The sequence below is a fragment of the Chenopodium album genome, chromosome 16, assembly GCF_948465745.1.
Source record: "Chenopodium album chromosome 16, dcCheAlbu1.1, whole genome shotgun sequence".
NCBI lineage: Eukaryota > Viridiplantae > Streptophyta > Magnoliopsida > Caryophyllales > Amaranthaceae > Chenopodium > Chenopodium album.
In genome coordinates this window covers 35,696,369-35,719,861 of record NC_137849.1, presented here as the reverse complement: position 1 = coordinate 35,719,861, position 23,493 = coordinate 35,696,369, and the positions used below count along the sequence as shown (strand labels likewise).

At 36.2% G+C, this 23,493-nt stretch overlaps 1 protein-coding gene across 1 annotated transcript; it reads left to right on the top strand.

Annotated features, from left to right (window-relative positions):
* The first annotated feature begins 5,757 nt into the window (after positions 1-5,757).
* LOC145586419 (sister-chromatid cohesion protein 3-like) lies at positions 5,758-20,122 on the top strand. The gene is made up of 22 exons (XM_081643258.1): positions 5,758-6,012; positions 6,092-6,263; positions 6,989-7,101; positions 7,279-7,371; positions 7,869-8,032; positions 8,116-8,352; positions 9,276-9,420; positions 9,892-10,070; positions 10,157-10,302; positions 10,390-10,511; positions 10,638-10,811; positions 10,915-11,076; positions 11,165-11,365; positions 11,461-11,598; positions 11,688-11,888; positions 12,025-12,169; positions 13,351-13,457; positions 13,650-13,787; positions 14,656-14,921; positions 15,006-15,130; positions 18,277-18,577; positions 19,799-20,122. The coding sequence occupies exons 1-21, from the start codon at positions 5,953-5,955 to the stop codon at positions 18,528-18,530; spliced, it is 3,342 nt and encodes a 1,113-aa protein (XP_081499384.1). The 5' UTR covers positions 5,758-5,952; the 3' UTR covers positions 18,531-18,577; positions 19,799-20,122.
* Positions 20,123-23,493: the final 3,371 nt, after the last annotated feature.

Below are 23,493 nucleotides of genomic sequence, written 5' to 3'. Positions count from 1 at the left end.
TACCCCCAAAAAATGCTTAATGTACATACAAAAAACACAATGAGCGTACCTCTATGCCTAAACATCATCAATAGCGCAACCAAGGAACAATCAAGCATATAAGGAAAAATAGCAAACAATTACTAAACATGAAGATATGATACTTAGAACATAAAAAACTAAGTATTGAAAGCTCACCAAGTGGTTAGAGAGGCCGGAAGAATTTCTTGAAGCAAGATAAGTCTACCTCGGGGAGAGGTAATCCTGCAAGCATCACCAAAAAATTCCAAGTGTTAGAAAATATTCAAAGGTCAAGCCGAGCGGAGGAAAATATAACCACTCATACAAGTTAAAGCCAAACCCTCTTAGGCCCGACTGGTTTAATAATATAGGTCTGATAAGCTAGATCAACCCAGCAGACCGAGCCCTCGGCACCAAGACGGCAAGGCCCTCGGCATTGGGCTGGTAGGCCCGCGGCGCCGCTGCAAACCCTCGGCTACCAGGTCGAGCCTTCGTCTAGGCCGACAAGGCCCTCAGCGAAGCCGAGCTACCCCCTCGGCTTTCCATTCAGAAAAAAAAAGAAACTTAACTTAAATTTGGTTAAGTACTCAAAATCGGCACGTTAACCCTCTTGGCTTGCACTACACCCCTTCGGCATTCAACCCCTCGATAGTCGCGCTTCGGGACAAGCCCTCGAAGTTCGAAACCCAGTCACCCCGAGCTCTCGGCCATTCCCTCGACACTCCAGCATTTAAAAAAATCAAATAAAAAAATCAGCTAAGTGTCAAAGCCGAGCCCTAGGCTTGGCTGACCGAAGAACAGCAAGGTCCGAGAGCTAGGCTTGCCCCTCCTAAGCCCTCGGCCGTGCCGCTCACCCCTTCGGATCTCACCATGTTATCCCCTTGGCCTACTTAGCAAGGCCCTCGGCCACTTCTCTCTCTCGTAGCCCGCATCTCCACTCAGCCAGCCTAGCTATCCCTCGGCATAGCCTAGCTACCAGCAGATCCCAGCTCTCAGCTTGACTCGAGGGAAGTGCAACCCAAACAAGCCCTTGGCAGCGTTAGCACCATGCGCCCCCCAGCGCGTGACAAAGCCAGTTACCCCCTCAGAATTGTCGCGCTGCCCGCTCGGCTATCATGCTGAGAGCCCAGCTATGCCCATCTATCTCCCGTCCTACCCAACTCAACCCCATGCTCTCAGCAAGCCAAGCCCTCAGCTTACCCTACCCCTTCGGCCCGACAGGTCCCTCGGCACCAACTCAACTCTTCGGCCCCTGTAGACACCTGATTGTGTCTCCCCAAAAACCAAACCCAGTGATGAATATCTTTCACGTCATTGATTATCGAACAAGGTAAAATGTGAAAAGTCTTGTGACGCGGTCGTTTAATAAAAATACTTCTTTCTGTTTTTGAAAATATTTCTTTTCTTACTCTATTTTATGGAAAATGTCCAGTCCAGTTTAGTTTGGTCCATGATGAGGGTCAAATAATAGTGTAGTTGGATGGGGCTCGAAAAGAGTTTTCCAACAATATATTATAAGCCCAATTCCAATGAATAATGAGGAAGTTATGGCAAAATACTAAATTGGGCCCGAAATGAGTTTTGTATACGGCCCAATGATCAAGTGGAGGGCCTATTAATTAGTATTCCTAAAATCATTAGGAGTGACTTTAATCTTTTAGAATAATCTAGAAGGTTTTTTTAAATTCTAGTGGAAGTAGGATTAATAATTATATCTTTTAGAAAATAAAGAATTTTATTTGGAATAAAACAAGTGTTTTAAAAAGATTAGATCTTATTTTAAAAAGATAAGTACGGACGTTAGTTAGTCTAATTTAATTAGGTTAAGGACTCCGTACGGTTTTGAGTTGCCGCATTCACTATCGCAAAACGACAGCTCCATCGCGCCGCGATGGACACTGTCGCGTCGCGATGGAAATAGTTTTACTCCGAATCGAATTCGATCTTTTTCTGATCGTTTCAGGACTATTTTCCTTATAAATAGGGTCGTATTTCCCCGTTTTCAAGGATCAACAATCATTTAATTCTATTCTCTTCTCTCTCTTAAGAAATAGTTTGTTCTTTCTCCCTCTTTCTAATCCAAGCCTTTTTATAAATACAATATTCCTCATTCACGAGACTTAGGCACACCTAGCCAAGGTCGAAGTTGCCTTCGCCTTAGACGTGAAAGGTTGATAATTTATGAGGGTTTAGTCCCAAATCCCTATTTCAATTATTTAAATTAAATTGTTTGATTTAATATTTTCCTTGAAGTTACTAACGTGTGTATTGTTTTGATAGAAAGAGATACGAGGCAACAAAGTAAGTTGTTTCACTGCTTTATTTCTTTAAAAAAGCATGCTTAAATTATATTAATTCCTAGTATCATGTTAGGATGTTATTTATTGCTTTCTAGTATCATGTTTAGGTTGCTTCCTATTTCTTCTATCATGTTAGTATCATGTTAGGGCCAAAGATTTGATCTTTAATGCTTAGTGACATGCTATGATTTGTTATTAATCTTGTTAGTATCATGCCTAGGATCTTGGTAATATTATGCTTTGTTGAGATTGAGATTATGATGATGATGACTTGTTATTATTATTATGTTGCTTTATATTATTGTTATTGCTTGATCACGCCCTCTCTTGCAGGTTTAAAGGGAATTTTACTTGAAATCACGCCTAATAAGATAATTAATAACTTCAATTAGGCTAATATGATTTTAATTCAAGTGATCGCCAATAATAGATTTGTTTGTGCATTAATATTCAACCAACATAGATTAAACAGGTTTAGGATTAACTTAATGATTGTATGTTAGTCAGAAAGCGCACATGAATATGAGAAGAATAAAGTAGAGGCCTATTTTTAAAGCAGGTTCAATCTCTTTTAGGTTGGATTTGTACCTTCATCCCCGAATATCCAGTCATGGTTCCAGACCACTATGGAGTTAATGATCTCATGGATCGTGAAGGGGTGTAACCTTCACCATGTGAATGGTTTACAAGTTCCTAAAACTTGTTGGCGACTATTTTGCTCTAGCTTCCTTCCCTTTAGACGCCACCATGCTTAAGTGTATGATCACAGTGGGGCTTAAGTGTGGGTTGCTTGAAATATTCCCTACAGCCCCACACCTCTTTGCTCCGCCTCATCTCTCATCCTACCTATCAGCTAGGCTTAATATCACATACAACTCCCTCGGCTTGCCGATCCCTACCCCTTGGCTATCACAAAATCTTAGTCCGCCTATGCGCCTCAGCTTAGCATAAGTTGAGCCAAGTTCTCAGGTTCACTACACACGCCCAGGCCCTCGGCCACTCATATCCCAGGCAACCCCTTCGGCAGATCTATGCTACCCCCTAGGCCTAGGCATTTAAATTCACAAAACAAATCAAACACACCCCCGCTAAGCCTAGCCAAATTCGAATTTCTAACAATTTAACAAATTCGAAAAATCCCAAGTACAAAATTTATGAACCAAACAAACAATACCTCAGCTAAGCATCACAAATTCTTGGCCAAGGCCAAAATTCCAAACCCAAAATTCAAATTCAAAATCAAAATTTTCAAGTACAAAAACACAAACACATGCTTTCGGATCTACAAAAACGAATCAAAAGTTGGGAATTTTTCGCATACCTTTGTAGATCTTGATGAACTTGGATGAACATCGAGCGATATGAATTGAAAACTCAAACTCTCAAGAAATTTGGGAGAAGATTGGAGAAAATTTTAAGGATTTCTCTAAGACAAATGAAAGAATGAGAAGCAAATGCAAGTGGGAATTCACATATTCAAAGCCAAGGAGTAGTAGACTCATCAAAACCCTGGCTCAAATGGGCCTAGGTGATGCTTGAGCCCAGAATATTACCAATGAAGGATTAAGCTTAATTACAAGCTTAACTAGCATTCAACGATCATCAGTTAACTTTTAATCCAAAGCTTAGCCGAAAATCAAGACAAGTTATGCCTTTAGTAATATACATGGGGCTCAATCTAAAGAAGATATTCTAAAAGGAGAAAAGCTCTCAGTTGTCTATAAGCCGTCATCCATTATTCGGCTTAGCTCTCGGATAAATTCTCAAAAACTGCTCAGTCATGTTAACTAGAAAGTATTTATAATGCATTGCTTGGGGCTGGTTTTCACCCTTGCCAGTCGCTTGGGGCTCTTTTTAGCCCTCGGGTACACCTGAGACTCGTTTTAGCCCTCGGGTATGCCTCAAAATCTATTTCAGCTTACGTGACAACTTCTCTCATACTCATTCCGCGTGATATCCGAACTTCATGCGATCTCGTTCCCACATCACACGTGGGGCTAAATGTTTGGGCCAAGTCCATGTCCTAAGCCCAATGACCTAAAATTACGAAAATACCCCTCCATGATTCAGCCCATCATTAATCATTGCAAAGTACAGATTTACCCTTAATTTATCCAACTAAGTACAACTTCTACCACCTGAAAGTACAACTATAAATAGCTCTCCAATCATTAATGATGGTAACTTTTTCCTAATTCTCTCTCCTTCTCTCTCTACAGAAAATAGTCAAATACATTCGATGACTTAAGCATCGGAGGGGCTTTCCCGGATCACACCCCCCAGGGCAGTTAACCTTCCTTGTTTTGCAAGCCAAGCTCTCGGACATCAAGGCAGAGCCCTCATATATACCCTTGCTAGGCGGAGCTGAAAGCCATTTGGACATTCATTGGACTTAGTCCCTAAGGCATCTTGATATTATTACCCTAACCCCGAGGAGAATTCTGTTTCCAGAAACAATAATGTTACAAGACTGATTACAGAATTTTGTTCATTATTAAAAGAGAACACCTGGAAATTGGATAAACGTTGGAAGCATCAAGATTCAAGCATCATATTAGCAATAATGTCATGAAGCAAAAAGCAGGAGATTCAATTGAGAAAAGTAAAACTCAAATAAAACAGAAAAATTAGGACAGAAAACCCTAGAAATTAACACCATGGATGGAAAATAGCAATCAACAAATAGATCAAAAACTCAAATTGGAAAATTTAACAACTTGAGCGAAATCTATAGCTTCGATCGATCAAAATTAGGATTCTTTTTAGAGCTCTGTCGTATGAGAGCCTGAGAGGAGAGAGGAGAGGTAGAGTTGTCTTTTTGAGTTAGAGGGGAAAAACGGGATTTGTTTCCCCATGTTTTACACCGGAAACAAAGTGGTGGAATGGGTTAGAGGAAAGATACGATTTCTATTACTTACGGAGTAACTCATTAACCAAACATGTTCTAACGAAAATGGTAACACGATTCCGTTTCTAGCCCTATAAAAATACCATACCAAACACCCACTTAAAGTATTTGAGAGGTTTTCTTTGGAGAGGTTTATGGTTTTGAGAGGCATTCTCTATTTTCTGATGTAGTCTCTTTTTTCCCTCTAGGTTTTCCTCCTCTCAAATAATGTAAAGAGTACTCTATTTATAGAATGAGGACACTCTATGGTTAGGGTGTGATGTACATTGGATGTTGGCCTTAACAATAATTAAAATGGGCTAATTTAAGTTATTTCACCCAAAATAATTAATTCTAATTAAAAGTCAAATAAACATGAGTCAATACTTTGACTTTTGGCCATATGATACCCAATGTGACACTATTAATATAAAATTTACGTGCCTACACCTATATATACAATGTTTGCATATAGGAGTTATGTGTTAGACGTTAACCCAAAAAATGCGAGATTACACTATTGCACGGGGTAAAGACTACTACTAAGGCGTTACTCGTTGAAAAATGGGAAATGGCGGGAGCTAATTTAGTGTAAAAAAAAAACTTCAACACTTCAGTAGCAAGTCTAGCAACTTTCCGATTTCACAAAAATTGCAAAGCAAGTTTCACACACCTCTAAATTAAGCGCTACACCACTTTCTCTTTCTCTCTCCTCCTTCGTCTTCCTTCAACCGTAACTCCGGCGAAACAACCACCACTTCAGTCATGGACGACGCTGCCGCCGCCGCAGCAGCCGCCACCTCCGAAGCATCAGTTCGTCGCTCGGTCAGTTCAACACTTCTTTTCTCTCTCACTTTCACTCTCTTCTTTGTTGAATGATTTCTGAAAAGGTGGATGTTTGCAGAAACGAACTAGGGCTGGGAAATTGAATCGAGAACCTGTTGGTGAGCGAAGTCCGACTGATCCTGATGTTGATGATTCTTTCGACGATTTTGAGGAGGTTCGCCCTAAAGCTAAGCGGAATCGCGCTGTTGAGGCTTCTACCAGTGTTGATTTTGAACAGATTAGCTTGATTGGTAAGTTTGATTTGATTTAGGGTTTTGAATTTTGATTATTGTGGTGTCATACTGATAATTGGGATTATTTTGTTAGAATTGTATTGATTTTGGTTTACTTTGCTATTTTGGACTACTAATGCGATTCTCAGTTTAGTATTGCAATTCGATTGTATTTATGTTGCTTAGGTTTAGTTAGAGTGGACCGTTATTTGGTAGGTACTATGCTGCAAAGTACTTTTTGATGCTTTGTTTCGAACACTATTTCGCCCATGCCAAATGAAATATTTTGACCTCTATGAGGACTTAAGAGCTGAGGTTGAGGTTAAATAATTTGACATGGGTTTTGATATGATGAGGAATTTATTTATGTCTCTGTTGCCGCTCAAGAGTAGAGGAGACATGTCAATTTTAAGTGATAGAAACGAAAAGTGTTAAGTATCAAGGCGTACACTGTCCTCGTGTAATCAAGGAGAACTGGCCTATTTGCATATTGACTTGTTGTCCATGTATAGTTATCATAAGAATATGGTGCTTATTAATTCAATTGCTCTTGTTAAAAAGGTCTTGGCTTCAATGGGGTGGGAGAAAATTGCGCTTTTGTCAGTCTATGTGAGTGTTCTGTTGCAGTTAGTAGTGAGTAGTCAACTGATAGAGCTAGCCAGTTATTATTTGTTAGCTGCAGAAAATTCTTTTCAACAATAATTTTTCCTGTGTATGATTTATGGTATAATTGTTACGTGCAGAGGCCATCAAAGGGAGCAGGAAAAATATACCTCCAGTGGTCAAGATTTGGGTTGAGCGTTATGAAAAGGATCCTAAACCAGCAACTGGAGACCTTTTGAATATGTTGTTTGAGGTAATTAAATAAATCCACAGTCATTTGGAAGATAACAGTTAGTTGTACCCACATTGGCTAATCAGAGAACATTCACAAGCTACATTAGTTATACATCTAATTTTGATGGGGAAGAAAGTTGCTGATACGCTATCTTTGTTGTTGTTAAGATAAGCTTAATGCGCTTTAATTTTGCAGTCATGTGGTGCAAAGTATTGCATAGAAGGTGACCTGTTTGAGGAGACTGATGTTGACAATGTAGTGCTTGATTTGGTCAATCTCGCGAGAAAGGTATCCTCATTTTTTTTAACTGTAATAGTCTATTTAGCTTTTACCAAGATTATTTTTCCAGAAATTTAAGAATTAAGGGCTTGTTTGGCATCAGTTTTGATTTTCAGTTTCCTGGAAACAAGAAAAAGGTGTTTCCACTTTTCTGTTGTCAGTTTTCAAAATTATCATGATTTTAATAAGTTTATATAATTTTTGATTCATTATGGGACACATATCATATACTTTTAAAAAACAAAAAATCAAAAAACAGAAAACCACAGCAACGCCAAACAAACCCTAAGCTCTTTGTTTTTCAGAAATAAGTTTAAGAATAAAGCTCATTGTTTTCCAGAATTGAGTTTAAGAATCAAGCTCTTTATTTTTCAGAATTTAGTTTAAGAATCAAGCTCTTTATTTCTCAGAATCAAGTTTTAAGAATCAATCTTTATTTTAACCTTTAAATAGTCCAATGATCTCTAAGTATATATATTTTTTATTTTTATTTTATATTTTTTCAGGGTGAAGTTGAGGATTACCAAAGTTCAAAAAGAAAGGGCTTCAACAACTTAAAAGATAACCTTGTTTACTTTTGGGACCAATTGATCATTGAATGTCAGAATGGACCATTATTCGATGGCGTTTTGTTTGAAAAGTGCACAGATTATGTGATTGCTCTATCATGGTCAGTTATATTAAGATGGATTTGTGTTGTTTGACAGATTGTAGCTACTTTATTTTGCTAACTTGCTTATCTTTTGTTTTTAGTACCCCGCCTCGAATTTATCGCCAAGTGGCTTCTTTGGTTGGCCTTCAGCTTGTCACATCATTCATCACCATTGCGAAAATGCTTGGATCACAGCGTGAAACCACTCAGAGGCAGCTTAATGCTGAAAACAAGAAAAGGGCAGAAGGCCCTCGAGCAGAATCTCTCAATAAGAGATTGATGACTACACATGAAAAGATAACTGCAATAGAAGAGATGATGGACAAGATATTTAAAGGGTAGGGTTTTTGAAAAATTTTCTAGCTCTTTTTCTCAGAGCTGGTGCATAAGCACAACCACCAGAATAACATGGACATCAAATAATTTTGAAGAATTTAAAATTTGGTTGTCAGAGTTTATGGTAATGCAAAAATTTGGATTTTTTTTTTTTTTTTTTTTGAATGGATATGCTGATTCCTATTATTAATCCTATTTTATAAGATAAAATTCACTCTATGCTGTTCGAAATGAACTCTAGATATTAAATTTATATCATTTTTAGGCGTATAAACTCGTTAAAACAACTTTGTTCTAATACATGTGGTGCTTGCCTGATATAATTGCAAACTTTAATACACTCGGATGTTGCTGAAGACTTGCATAGCAGAGCTTGGAGTCTAAGTGTGCACACCTGAATGGTTCTTCAGTCCAACTCTATCAAGATTGTGGAGGGTTGACTTGTAACTCTTATGTTTTTTTTTTAATAAATTGTTGACCTCAATTGCCATCAGCAGCCTATGCTTTGTGCTGTGTTACCTCTTTGGGAGGTGCTCCCATTCTGTCGATTTTTCTCTTTTTTTTTTTTTTTTTTTTTTTTTGTTTTGGCATCCCTTTGTCAGTTATTGCTCTATAGCCATGAACTTGAATTTAGGTCGATACTGCCAATGGTAAAAATAGTATTGGCATTTTTGAATCTTAAATTTTTATAAGGTTCTCCAAGTGTTTGTTCTTTTCTGGATTTTGGTTTATTTAAAACAAAAAGGAGTAGTGAGTTAGAGTTGTAGGCAAATCATCTGCTGATTGCACTGTCAGATGGTCTCCAGGTTCAAGAAGAATAGATGCTGTGATTATTGAAACTGATTTTTGGTGTATGTTTCTTTCCTTAAAAGATTGCTTTCAAGCTCAGATATGGTTATATTGACATGGTGACTTCTTTTTGTAGGCTATTTATGCATCGATATCGTGACATTGATCCCAATATCCGAGTGTCCTGCATACAGTCTTTGGGTGTCTGGATCTTGTCTTACCCGTCACTGTTCCTGCAGGATAGATATCTGAAGTATCTTGGATGGACGTTGAATGACAAGGTGCTTTCAATCTATTTTTATTTTAACTCTCTTTGTTCCTTTTATTCTTTATGTGCATGGTGATAAGGAATAATTAAAGTGGAAATTGTTTTTAATAATAACTTAAAATGACTGATCTAGTTTTATGATTAATAAAATGGGAGCCTTAGGAGATGCAACAGAAATATTGGATGAACATAAAATTGATATGGGCACATTTTTTTACTGGAAAAGTAGAGATAAAGTTATTATATTGTGTATTTTATAAAAAGAAACGTAAAAAAGGGATCCTTCCTTGGGTTCTATTTGGAAGAAATCCCAAACGAGTAATGCCCAAAACGATCATTCAAAAATAAAAAGGAACAGAGGGAGAATTGTTTATAAGGGTGGCCAAGAGACTAATTAAGTCGAAATTTTTTGCTCTATTCTATCTGAAGGTCTTATTCGACTTCCTTTTATCTTCTTCCATTGCTTTGGCTTTCATGTATGAAGAGTGCTGGTGTGAGGAAAGCTTCTGTTATTGCATTGCAAAGCCTGTATGAAGTGGATGATAATGTTCCATCTCTGGATCTCTTCACCCAAAGATTCTCCAATAGGATGATTGAATTAGCTGATGACATCGATGTCTCTGTCGCCGTGTGTGCCATAGGACTTGTAAAACAATTGCTGAGGTATTCATTTCTTCAATTAGAAAATCTTACTTTAATTTTAGCTTGTAATTGCTTGTGTTTATGACGCATCTTGTATGTCCTTCCAGGCATCAGCTTTTACTGGACGATCACTTGGGTCCTTTGTATGATCTGCTTGTTGTTGAGCCCCCAGAAATTAGGCGTGCTATAGGGGAGCTGGTCTATGATCACTTGATTGCGCAAAAATTTAACAGTTCGCAGTCTCATCCAAAAGGTTTTCTCTTAATTCCTTTTATTCAGCTTGGGTTTCACTTTATGATGAGACATTCTTGTTTATTCTTTTCATGGTATATTGATGCAGATAGCGAGTCTTCTCTGGTTACTCTTAGTAGAATGTTACAAATACTGAGAGAATTCTCTAGTGATCCTATTCTAATAACTTATGTCATTGATGATGTCTGGGAGTACATGCCGGCCATGAAAGTAAGAGATGATAGTCTGAATTGTGATCAGTGTGATTTTCAAAGTTTTGTACCTTTTTACCATTTAAATGACATTTCTATGTTCTAATGGATAAGGTAAACAATTTATCTGATATGTCTTTCATAGGATTGGAAGTGCATAATTTCTGCACTACTGGATGAAAATCCGTCAATTGAGCTTACTGAAATTGATGCAACAAATTTGATCCGGCTCCTTTGTGCATCTGTCAAGAAGGCTGTTGGGGAGAGGATTGTGCCTGCAACTGATAATCGGAAACAATACTATACCAAGGCTCAAAAGGTTTTCCATTCTGTATAGAAGCTTCCAGTTAATCTTTTATTAAAGAAACTAGCTTTCTCTACTCTATTCTTCTTTCATCAGTACATATTTCTGTATGTTTCAGGAAGTTTTTGTAACCAATAAGCGGGAAGTAACTGTAATGATGATGAAAAACTACCCCCAGCTTCTGCGGAAATACGTGGTGGACAAGGCAAAAGCCCCATCGTTGATTGAAATTGTTCTGTATATGGATCTTGAGCTTTATTCTCTGAAGAGACAGGAACAGGTTAGTGATATGCTCTCTTTTATTAAGCTATGCTACTTGAAGGAAATTTTAGTTCTTGAAAAGACATTGAACTTCTCTTGTCATCTAGAATTTCAAGACTGTACTTCAGCTGATGAAGGAGGCATTTTTTAAACATGGAGATAAAGACACACTTAGGTCTTGCATTAAGGCTATGAACTTTTGTTCAGTGGAGAGTAAGGGAGAGCTGCAAGAATTTGCAAACAATAAACTAAAGGAACTTGAAGATGAACTTGTGGAAAAACTCAAGACTGCTATGAAAGAAGTGGAGGTATCTCAGTCTGAATATTAATTTTCCTTCTTTGGATATAAAGACTTCAGTCTGATGTTTTTCCCTTTCCTCCTCCCCATTTGTCTCCCCAACAGGATGGTGATGATGAATATCCTCTTCTTGTGAACTTAAAAAGGCTTTACGAGCTTCAATTGTCGAGATCTGTTACTATTGATGACTTGTATGAAGAGTTTGCCTCCATGCTTGATAATTTCAGAAATGTAGATGAGGAGGTGTGTAATAAAGCTCAAATGAGCAATTTATGTCAAATTCCTTTGCTATTTTGTGGTTTTAATTGAATCTGTTTCATCATTGTTCACAGGTGAACTGTTTTCTGCTGCTTAATATGTTTCTTCACGTAAATTGGTGTCTCTACTCTGTTGTGAGCTCTGAATCTGTTAATGAGGCGTCTGTTAAGTCTTTACTCTCTAAACGTGCTACTTTATTAAAGCAAGTAGAGTATATTCTTCTGCCTTCTCAAGTTGGAGCCGAGATGAAGCTAGGAAATCAGCTTGCTTGCAGAGTAAAATTCTTCCTTTTTTTTTTCCCTTCATAGTGTTTGCTTCTAATTAATTAGCTATCCAAATATTTTTGTCATGTGGTTTATTGACGCCGAACTATTGTTTCACATGATCCCATAATCCCTTATTGTGCACTAGGTTTGTACAATACTTGCTGAGCTCTGGTGCTTATTCAGAAAATCTAGATTCTCTTCTACAGCCCTGGAAAGTCTGGGATTCCAGCCACAGCAGTCTACGCTTGAGAAATTTTGGAAACTTTGTGAACAGCAGCTTGATGTATCAAGTAAGTTCTTTTCTGACTCCTTAACTGGTCACCAATATTCAGCGGTTTGATAAATGATTGATTCGATTTAATGATGATATTGGAAACATAAACTGAGTAATTTTACATACCCAGTACAAATTTGTGTAGGTATAATTATGGGCCTTGGGCTGGACCTCCTATCAGCAGAGATAGCCTAGCCAATCACAACTGTCCAAAAACTTTGGAGGGGGGGGGGGGGGGGGGGGGAGGGGGAGGAAAAACCACCCTCAAAGTTCCCTCTAGTGGGACATGATATCATGATAACTCATTGAATCATTACCTCTAATTTTACTGTTTGACCCAAAAGTAAAATTAAACATCAAGGCGGAAGTTGGATATTCAATGCGACACAGTATTAGGAATTAGCAAAACCATCTGAACATCCGTTCCATATGTAATCCAAATTCTTTTGGAAATCTGATATATCGGATACCATATCAGATGTTGAATTTTGGATTTCGGATCTCCTATATTTGAAAGAATATCTGAAATATTTGGTTCTTTGCATATATGTCACAATTAAACATCGAAGATCAGAAATCTAAAAGTGATAAAGAATTCGGGCTGTATGCATTATATCAAAGAGTTATTAGTTTACTACATTGTTTAAGCATTTGTCAATTTTCAATTGGGACTATACTGTTTCCTACCTTGTGACTTGCTGTCTTTATGGACATTATTAGTGTTTAACACTTTTAGACCAGCTTCAGAGAAGTAGGTAGCAGATTGCATAGCTTCAGATAAGTAGGTAGCAGATTGCATTTCCATACTTGTTTGTTGTATCATAAAGTGGCATGAAACAGGTAGCATTGGGGTCAATTCTGAAACGAAATATGGTAAAATAATATAAAATTTAAATGACTCACAATTCTTCCTCTTCCTATTTGTTATGAAGTAGTAGGCTCGTTTATCGTCTTTTAGATCAAGTTTAATAGAAATATCCTCTGTAAGCATCCAACATTCATCATATGAACATGTCTTTAAGCCATTGTAAGGAAATCTAAGAGCCTTTTTGCAATCTGAGAGTACATATTTGAGCCCTTATTTACTCAACCCTATGTAGGGGCCTCACTGGAGGATAGGGGTTATATGGTAGTATGATCTTGGTTCCAAACTTTGACTTTTGAGAATCAAATTTCCTAACCTAGTGTTTCTTGCAGATGAAACTGAAGATGAAGATGTTAACAGAGAGTATGTGGAAGAGACAACTCGAGATGCCGTTGTTATTGCTGCTGGGAAGTTGGTTACTAGCGACGTGGTTTCCATGGTAAAGACTTAGAAGATTTGATAAAGTGACGTTTCATTTTCTTTAGGGCATTGCTATTGACTGTTAAAACTTACCCAGCTGCTGAGTATGCTGCTTGATATTGTGTCCATACCTATTGTTTATCAGTTCACATGGTATCTTTCATTGGTAAAAGGCTGTTCATGTTAGTATATCTTTGTAATCTTGATCCAGGAGTACCTTGCTCCCGAGATTATTTCTCATTTTGTAATGCATGGGAGCAACATAGCTGAGGTGGTTAAGCAGCTAATAGCTGTTCTAAGGAAAAAAGATGAGAATATCTTTGGTATATATCTCGAAGCACTAAAAAGGGTAAGGCTTTGTTAATTGGTTTCTAATTGATATTATTATCCATTTATCATTGAATTGCTTTGTTGTTCTTATGGATTTTGACAGGCGGAGTGAGTTTAGAATTATTTGTAACGATATAATATTTGTAACGTTCACTTTGTTCCAGAAAAGAGTCATGGTTTTATAATTTGAATGTAAAAAAAGAATAAATATTTGTAGAAGAGGATATGATGGGCCGAGCTGTGAAACACATTTGCTTAATTTTCATGTAGTTTATAATGCAAAGTTTGGCTGAAATCTGCAGCTTTGACAATGCGATTGGATAATATGTTATATCCTGTTATATTTTGTATGTTTTAAAGATGATTTTATTCAACCTCCATTCCTTATTAACTGTCCATTAGGTTATGCTGAAGTTTATCGAAGATACTTGCTCCTTTTTAATTTGCACCATATTGACATGGCACATTTGCCTATGCACAACTTTGACTATTAATAATTATGAGTATCTATAAGTAAATTTATACTACGTCAATGCTTTGAAAATACATCTTGTCAAGAACCTATTAAGATCCCGCATGGCAATGTTTTCCTTTGTAATAAATAATAACGATAAAATGAATTATGTCATGCAAAAATCCAATATTATCCAATTGAAAAAAGATTGAGATATAATTTATCGCATTGGTCTATTTAGTTGTAAAGTAATAGTGTCTTAGTATTTCAAATGGACAAATAAAAGTGCATTGATGTTTTAAATGGCAGATACTATTATGGAATGAGAATCGTTAAAAGTCTTCAAATAACGTGAAATGGAAAGATTACCTTTTTTATGAGCACATGAAATTTTTAACTTTCAGTTTTTCTCAATTTTATATTGAATTGACAGGCACATCATCGGCATATGCTTCAACTTTCTAAAAGTGATGATAAATCGTCTGCGAACAAGTTGTTTCTTGATTGCAAAGAACTCGCTCTTCAGCTATCAGGAACAATCGTGGGTGCTGCCAGAAGTAAGCATAGATTGGAAATTCTGAAATTTGTGAAGGATGGTGTAGATTATGCTTTTGCAGATCCACCTCAGCGGCTGTCTTTCTTAGTTGGTGCTGTTATCCCCTTTGTTGAGAAACTTCCACCCACAGATCTCCCTGACATGTAAGTTTTAGCTCTATATTTTGGTCTTATCTATGAATTCCCTTTCTAATGACATAGAATATGCCACTTATTTGATCTATGTAGCTTAAGAAACATCCAAGGACGAACAGAGAATATAAAAACAGATGAGGATCCTAGTGGTTGGCGACCCTATCATCAATTTGTTGAGACCCTACAGGAAAAATGTGCAAAGATGGAAAGTTTTGCAGGTAGAGCTATGCTTTGTATTTATTGCGTTAAAATTTATTTCTATTTAAAATAGACTACACCTTGAAAGATTATTTCTGGCTGATTTCTTTTTTTATTTTTTTTTAATATTATTATTGTAAAATTTCTTTCTATTTAAAATAGACTATGCATTCTGGCTAATATCTTGCTTGAGTAACGGGCTGTGATGTTGCTTATTTATATTTATAAGGATGGCTGATAACTATTTGATATATTCCTCTCTTAAGCTCTTAGTAAACATTAGTTAGGGACTTAATGTTTTAATTTAATTGAGATTCTTGATGCAATGGACCTGATTTCAATGCAAAAACTAGGATTGCTCGTAGAGTACGAGATGAACTGGCCTTGAGTTTGCTAAAATTTAAATTTAGGCTTGAAGCTCATTGAGGCTTGATTAGTTGAGATTTTGAGCTTGGCCTTGTCTTAGACATCAATGCTTGGCTCAGTTTCGAGATTGGTTTATAATAAAATTACCATTTTCGGTTGCAAGTTGGAATAGAAATTATGTTATTGTATGATACTCTAGTTTTAAAAAGCATGCCTTAGGTGTGCCTAGGCGCAAGGCACAGTGAGGCTCAAGAGTTGGCGCCGTAGCTCTTTGAGGCTCAAAGACCTAAAAAAGGGCGTTCGCCTTTCCGCTTTTTTCTAGGCTGCTTCTTGCACCTTTGCGCCTTATTTTGCTCTTTATGTTTTAAAGCATCAATAGCTATGGTGTAAGTTTATTTTTCCTAAAGTATACCATGAGACTTTGTTATGAGCAGGTTTTCTTCAATTCTCGTGGAAAGAGAAATCCCATATCCTATAATTCGATTTGAACTTTTGAAGAACCCTTGTTATTGATCACATGGCTCTTTTAACTTTTCTCATAATTTCATTTTTACACTTATTTAATAGAAATTATTATTTCTTAACTATATGAAAAAAGTGCGCCTCACCTACAAAAGGCGCGCGCCTTCGCCTTGCGCCTAGGCTCCAAGGAATTTTTGCGCCTTGGTGCGCCTTGCGTCCTTTAAAATTAAGATGATACTATGTTATGTTATTAATAAATTAATAAGTTTATAACATGAGATGACCGTAGCTAACTATAACAAAGCTTTATTTAACATGATCTCGGTTTGGTTTAGGCAGAGTTAGGTCTTGAAATAGATATATTATATTCCCCTTCTTCAGAGTTCAACATAGTTGCACTGCTATTCAAAATTCCCAGATCTGAACTGGAAACAGCTGTGTATGGTGTGGTTACTACTGATGCTTCAAGGCCAAAAGAAGAGATCTCAAGGCCAAAGAACTCGTGCTTTGAAAATTATGAGGACTACTGAAATTGAAATTCTTGGATAAGCCTTGCCAGCTTGTGTGGAGAAAGGCATAAAAACACAACTCTTGCACATAGTGAATGAAAGGTTCTGTAATTTTTTTGTGTCAAATCACCCACATTAATGAAGAAAGCTAGTTGGCGCAGTACCTTTAGTCCCTCACAAAGGTTCCTCACAGGCTCACAAAGGTTAGAACTTTAGAAGTGCTTGTGGTTAACATAATATGGCATTGTGGAGTGGCTTTGGTTGTCATAGGAGTAACATAAATAACATAATCAAGTTGCTTACCTATGTTCCCTAGGCAAGTGGAACTTCCCTTGGGAAATTTTACTTGATCAACCAAACAACGTTTCACATCTTAGGAGTTGTATAACTTTATGTGAAAACAACTTCATTGGTAGTATTACTTCCAAATTTCAACTAGATAAGCACTAAGAAGTTTACAGTTTTTTAAAATGATCATGGACACACTCAACTGCACAAGACGTGATAAGAAGCCTGCTTAGATGGAAAAAACAAGAAATTACCAAATAAGCCTACTTTTGTGGTGCACAAGAGCTCCAAGATGATGCATTGATCCTAGATCTTCAGACTGAGGTTTCTTGGGTGCAAACCCTGTGTCTACCAGTATTCTTCCATTTCCTCGACTTACAACTGCTTTAATCTCGGCCTTTCTCTATTCTTTTGTCGTGTCTGTTGAAGTTTCCAGGTGTCAGTGATTAGCTTCTTCTTCCCCTTTATTTTTAGATTTATCATTTTTTTGGGGTCTTGTATAGTTGTATGTGCTCTGACTTCCTTTGTTTATCTTGCTCAGTTTGTTTGTTGCTTGTTTTCTATTGGGAATCTGTTACATCCTTGTGGTCGTGTAACTAGGATGTGCAATTGTATTGTTAGATTTGCTGCTTGCTGATAGCCTTCTCTTTTTGCGAGATCTTGGCTTCCATAAATCCAAATCAATTGTGTACGATTAATACCTGTAACCTAGTATGGGGTGCACTGAGGAGATAAATATGCTCAATCTTACCCCTTACCATTGGAGAGCTTGTTTCCATTTTTAGGATTTAACTTGAATTAGTTGTTTCATACTGTTTTCAGAATAAATGTAACCTGGATAGTTTGTTTTTCTTGTATTTGCTGATTCATTTTGCCATGTTTTTTTTTTTTTTTTTTTTTTTTTTTTTTTTTTTTTTTTTTTTTTTTTTTAATCCTGGAAATTTCATTTGAGGCAAGTACCCTGGAAAAGTTTCAATTGACTAGATAACCTGTACAAATAGTCAAATTGTAATCTTACACAATACCTAACCCAAAGTAACATGGTGTTTAATGTGTCAACCAACATGTTCTTGGTCGACTTGTTTTAGCTAAACCCTCGAATCTATCATCCCCTCCCCCCAACTCCATTTTGCACTCACTATTTGTCCGCTTTCTTTTGTTGTCTTGTTAGTTACAGCATGTAACTAGTTAAGTTTGTCAAATTGAAAAAATATTGCATGATGGAATTTTCTATTTAAGTAAAAGTTCAATGACTAAATAAGTTACATATCATAATAGTATGAAAATATTGTAGTATGAAATATTTACGGGCTGTTAATTGAAATCTTTTTTCTGTTCCCCTGGATAGGTTGAATGATGCTGCTTTCCATTATATTAGCTATTTAAGATGATAGTGAAAAAAAAAAAAAAAAAAAAGAAAAAAGAAAAAAGTAAAGCTAGCTAGGTTAGCTTGCAGCTGAATTGGTAAAATAGAACTGCTATCATAATAATTGAAGAAGCTTGCTAATCCATATTCTTGACGACGTGGAATGTGATTTCAGGTGCTGAAGAGAAAGAAGCAGCAACTTTAAGACGTCAAGGCCGACCACCCAAGCAGCGTAATCTCCAGGGGAAAAAGTTATTTGATGAGCAGAGTTCAAGTGGGGAAGAGGATGGAATTAGTTCGTCAGACCAGGAAGCTCCTAACGAGGAAGATGAGCAGGATGAAGTAGACGAGGATGCTACTTTAATTGATGTAATCAAGTCATCAAAGTTTTGGTCCAAGAAACTTTCTAGACCTGAGGACAAGTTGTAGTTGGAGATTTGGACAAACACATAATTTAACAGCTTCTTGAATGTCAGGTATATAGATAAGCTCGCTCTTTGATTTTTTTTTTTTTTTTTTTTTCCTCTCTTGATGAATTAGGATGAATTTTCATTTACTGAAAATCATAAAGGAAATGACTAAGCACATAAGCTGAAATGTCTGGTTCTTACAATTATGCTAATTGGTTTAAGAAAAGTGGAAACAACTAGGGAATGAGCTGCATGTGGATGTAAGTCATCTAACTGTTGGAAAGGGTCTCCTTTTTAAAGGATCAGGAGGTCATGCAACTTTTATAACACGAAATCCCCAAACTGTGTTGTTATCTATGTTACTGTTGATGTTTGTCTATTGGGTGGTAATAGTGTCAATTAGCAGTTCATTATTAGAGTGTACAGAAGTATACAATAACAATAATGACACAGTATTCTAGTCCTTAGAACTTGATATGCTACTTTTATATTACTAGTATGATATTAACAAAAAGAAGATCAGGAGGTGAGCTGCTGGTTTCTCTGTCATGTTCCTGTTGTGTGGAAGGTTTCAAATTTTTCATCCCACTTAAACCCTCCTCCCAGGTGGACCTCTACCTGTTTCAGCGAGAAATTCGATCAATAGAAGTGGTTGATTTGCTGGCCAGATATTTCCTCATAATTGGATCATGGTTATGTAGATATCAATGCACTATTACTTGTTCCTTTAGAATATAGATGCGCTATTAATCCAATATTTTTTCAGATTTGATACCAATAACTATTACAAGTACAATCTAAATTAAATATTACTCATTTCTTGCAGTAATATATTGTTTTTTCTACTGTTGCTATTACTGCACTGTATAATGTATATACCCATATTGAATCTTTTTAGCAGGCCTGCTTTCAGATGTGTTAACATGCAAAGTTTACCCTATCTATTGAAGAATAGTAGCAATGCTAGTTAATCAAGATATATACGGCTATGATTTGGTTTTAATCTTCTCCTAAAGTGTTTAGAACAGACTTTGTATTTTCACAGGTCGCTTTAAGCAGTTTTTAGCTGTGGGAGAGGATAACCTGTTTAGCTTCTTGTTGGGCCATGTTGGCTAAGGCAGCAGGGTTTTTTTTATAAATTACTCAGGCGGTGGATTTTAAATGGAGTTGGACTAATATGTTGTCTTTTTTTGCCGTTATGATTCATGAGGATTTGTCTTCCATTCTTGTACTTTAAATAGTTTTTTCTTAAAAATAAAATTTTATAATTTGATCTTTTCTCTGCAGGGGCATTGAGCCATTGAACTAGGATTGAGCAAATTGCAAGTTTGCAACTGATGCCTGAGATCTATAATCTCCTATGTAAATTCAGGTTGTCTTTCTCGGAGTAGCCTGTTTGATTCTGTAAATGTATAAGTTAGCTAGGGTTTGTCTCGTCAAAGTGGGCAACTCCATTTATGCCTGTATAGAGGAATTTTTATCCCAGTTTAATGCTTTTCTTCATGCCTTGTGTAGAGAGATAACTTGTAACAGTATTCAGGAATATAGAATGATGTACATACAGGCATGTACTCATACAGATCTCCTGATAAGTTGGATTTAATTATTTCATTTTTGTCTAGAATTTACATGTTTAACAAGCGTATCACCCATAAATATAAAGCTTTAAAATGAACAGCATTTACATATTTTTTGTTTACTTCAAATGGTATCTTATTAACAGACATTAGCGAAATGAATTACTACCATTGGCATCCCACATTCTGTGTGACACTGTAATACACAATCACTATTATTCACCAATAGTTCTAAAAAAACATATGGCGGAACAAATTAATAAAAAGAATGAAGCAAATTTGTTAAGATATGGACTTATGGAGGCCTGGAGGGCATGAAGTAGACCTGGCAATCTCGATCCAAACTTGATGACCTGACCCATGACTTGATATTGACCCTAAAATATCGACCCGAAAATGACTTGACTAGACTCATACTCAACCCAAAAATAGAGTTGACCTGATCCTGACCCGACATCGGAACAGACCCAACCCAAAGTTGACCCGATGTGAAATTGACCCAAAGTGTTTGACCTGATATCCGAAATTGACCCGAACAGACCCGACTTCAAAATATCTCGAACTAAAATTACTTTATAATTGAACTAAAAATGTCATGTGCCAAAAATAACTCAAATTATTCATCTTCAACTGTAGCCAAGCTCATAAACCGAATTGATAATTCTTACTATAACAATAACAAAATATAAAATTATTGACTTGACCTGATTTTGACCCGACCCGAATATGACCTGAACTTCCTTGACCCGAAAATGGTTTGACTTGAAATGACTCGACCTGAACTCAACTCGATACATGACCCGAAACCCGAAATGACCCAACTCGACCCGTACCCAACCTGAAATTGACAACGACCCATTTGCTAGGTCTAGCATGAAGGGAGGGTTCTACATAGAAAATGCCATATTGCCATGAAACAAATACCATAGAAATTGAAGGGAGGAGATATCCATTTGTTGAAAATTGAATTAAGAGATGTTTTTGGCAAGTGCATATGGATAAGAATTTGGGTAAAAAAAAAATTTGGAAAAGGGAAGAAAATTATTAATCAACTATTTCCATTCAAGAGAAGATTGGAATTTGATCAAACTTTTTCCATACATTTTTGAAGTGAAATTGAATGGAGAATAGTAATAGAGAGGTAGATTCTGCGAAGGTATCGGAAAAAGATGTATAAGACCTAAAACCTTGTCGAAGACACTAAAGTCTTGTCGAAGTCACTATTATCATGTCTTACATTGGAAAAAGAGAATTAAACATGAAAAAAAAAGAGTAATAAGTTTACTCCGGTGCTTCTATCTAGAGCTATAAAAAATGATTTGATCAAACACAATGTGACCTATTCTTGAATTCAATTTGCATATATAACTTGACAAATTGACTTAGCATATCCTAAATTCGTTAAACCAAACTTCAAGCTTCCTAGGTGGAGATGAGAGGGAACTCGATTTGTAAAGTTTAAACCCATCATTTACACATGCCTAGGAATGGGAGGATTCCCTTATTTATCCCTCTACTTTTAAATGTTGACTCGTTACAAACTCAATTTGTAAAGTTCAAACCTATTATTTACATATGGTTGGGAGTAGGAGGATTCTCTTATTTGCCTTTCTACTCTCAATGTTGATCTATTACTAAGGCCCTGTTCTTTTGAGCTTTTGGGCAGAGCAGAGTAGAGGTCAGTAGAGTAGAGAAAATTAAATTTCAGCAGAGCATAGTAGAGTAGAGTAGATTTCAAGATAGCAGAGCAGAGCCGAGCAGATTTCAACATCATTATTATTATTATTACTATTACTATTATTATTATTATTACTATTACTAATATTATTATTACTATTATTATTATTATTATTATTATTATTAAAAACCTACAAAGTCAATCAATTTACAAGAAATTGGTGGGGAGTCGAGATACAATCTGGGCCCCCACCCCTCTAGCTATAGCGAACCCGATCCTGCTGAAGATGTGAGCAGCTGCACGAGCACCAATATCCTGAGTCTTAGCGAACGCCTGAACCTGCTTCAGCAACGCAACATCATCCTTCTCTAATTCCCCCAACGAAGAAAAGGAGAAAGGAAGAAAACCATAGCCAATAGCTCTGCAACGCGCCCCATACTTGTCCCGCTTCCGCTGAGCCGCCGCGGACACAACACGACTGGGAACGAAGTCAGACAACCCCAATTGTGTCAAAGGTGAAGACCCCGTCAAGTCAACACATACATCAAGGCCTCTATCCCAGGAATAAAGCAACACATCTGCTGGACGAAGAGCCCCGTCATTCCCTCCAGTCAATCCAACGTTAACCTCCTTTCGAGCAGAAACCCCAGACCGAAAACAAATATCAACAAGGGTGTCACGAACAACGTTATACAACCTATAGAAAATTAGTGGGAAGCCGAGATACAATCTAGGCCCCCACTCCTCTAGTTATAGAAAAGCCGATCCTAGTAAAGATATGAGCTGCAGCACGCGCCCCAATATTCTGAGTCTTCGAGAACTTCTGGATCCGCTTTAGCAATGCAACAAACTCCTTTTCTAACTCCCCAAGAGAAGAGAAAGAGAAAGGAAGAAAGCCGTATCCAATTGCTTGACAACTGAATTCGTACTTAACCCGCTTCCGATTAGCCGTATCAGTCACTACTCGTCCAGGAACAAAGTCATTATTATTATTATTATTATTATTATTATTATTATTATTATTATTAAGTACATATACCATTGATTTAGGTGAGTGAAAACATAAATAAATGTGTACCGTATTTAACATATGTTAATAGTATAAAGATAAAAGACAACAGTTTACTTATATTCATTTCACAAAAATTTTAAATAAAATGATTTAATGAGTAATAATGATTTTACTTATAAATATGTCTTAACATATATTTTTAACCCTCAAAATAATAATTATATACAAAGTACTACTTGAAAACAACCACTCTTTTTTTAATTCTTAAATTATATGGAAAGATTTGAAAAATAATTCAACTCAATGAACTAAAAATCAATACCCACATAAAATGTTTCTATACATTGTGATTCTAATATCAAATGTTTATAAAAAGAAATTGTTATTAATTGTTATTATTATTATTTATTTTTTTGAAAGAATTGTTATAATTATTAGAAATTATAAATTAATAATATTATTAAATATGAATTCTTAATAGTTTGAATTATTAAATATTATTATTGATAATTATTATTATGATTAATAAATATTAATTATTATTAATATTAATGATTATTATAATTATTTTTAATATTAATAATTATTATAATTATTTAAAATAATTAATTATTATCATCAATATAATATTAATTATTATTATTATTGAATATTAATTATTATTATTATTATTAATTATTATTTGAAAATAGAGCACAGCAGAGTAGGACAGAGC

Coding starts and splice junctions, on each gene's coding strand:
- LOC145586419 (XM_081643258.1), top strand. CDS start 5,953: ATGGACGACGCTGCCGCCGCCGCAGCAGCCGCCACCTCCGAAGCATCA. Junction 10,071..10,156: donor CTTGTAAAACAATTGCTGAG/GTATTCATTTCT, acceptor ATGTCCTTCCAG/GCATCAGCTTTTACTGGACG. Junction 11,077..11,164: donor CTCTGAAGAGACAGGAACAG/GTTAGTGATATG, acceptor CTTGTCATCTAG/AATTTCAAGACTGTACTTCA.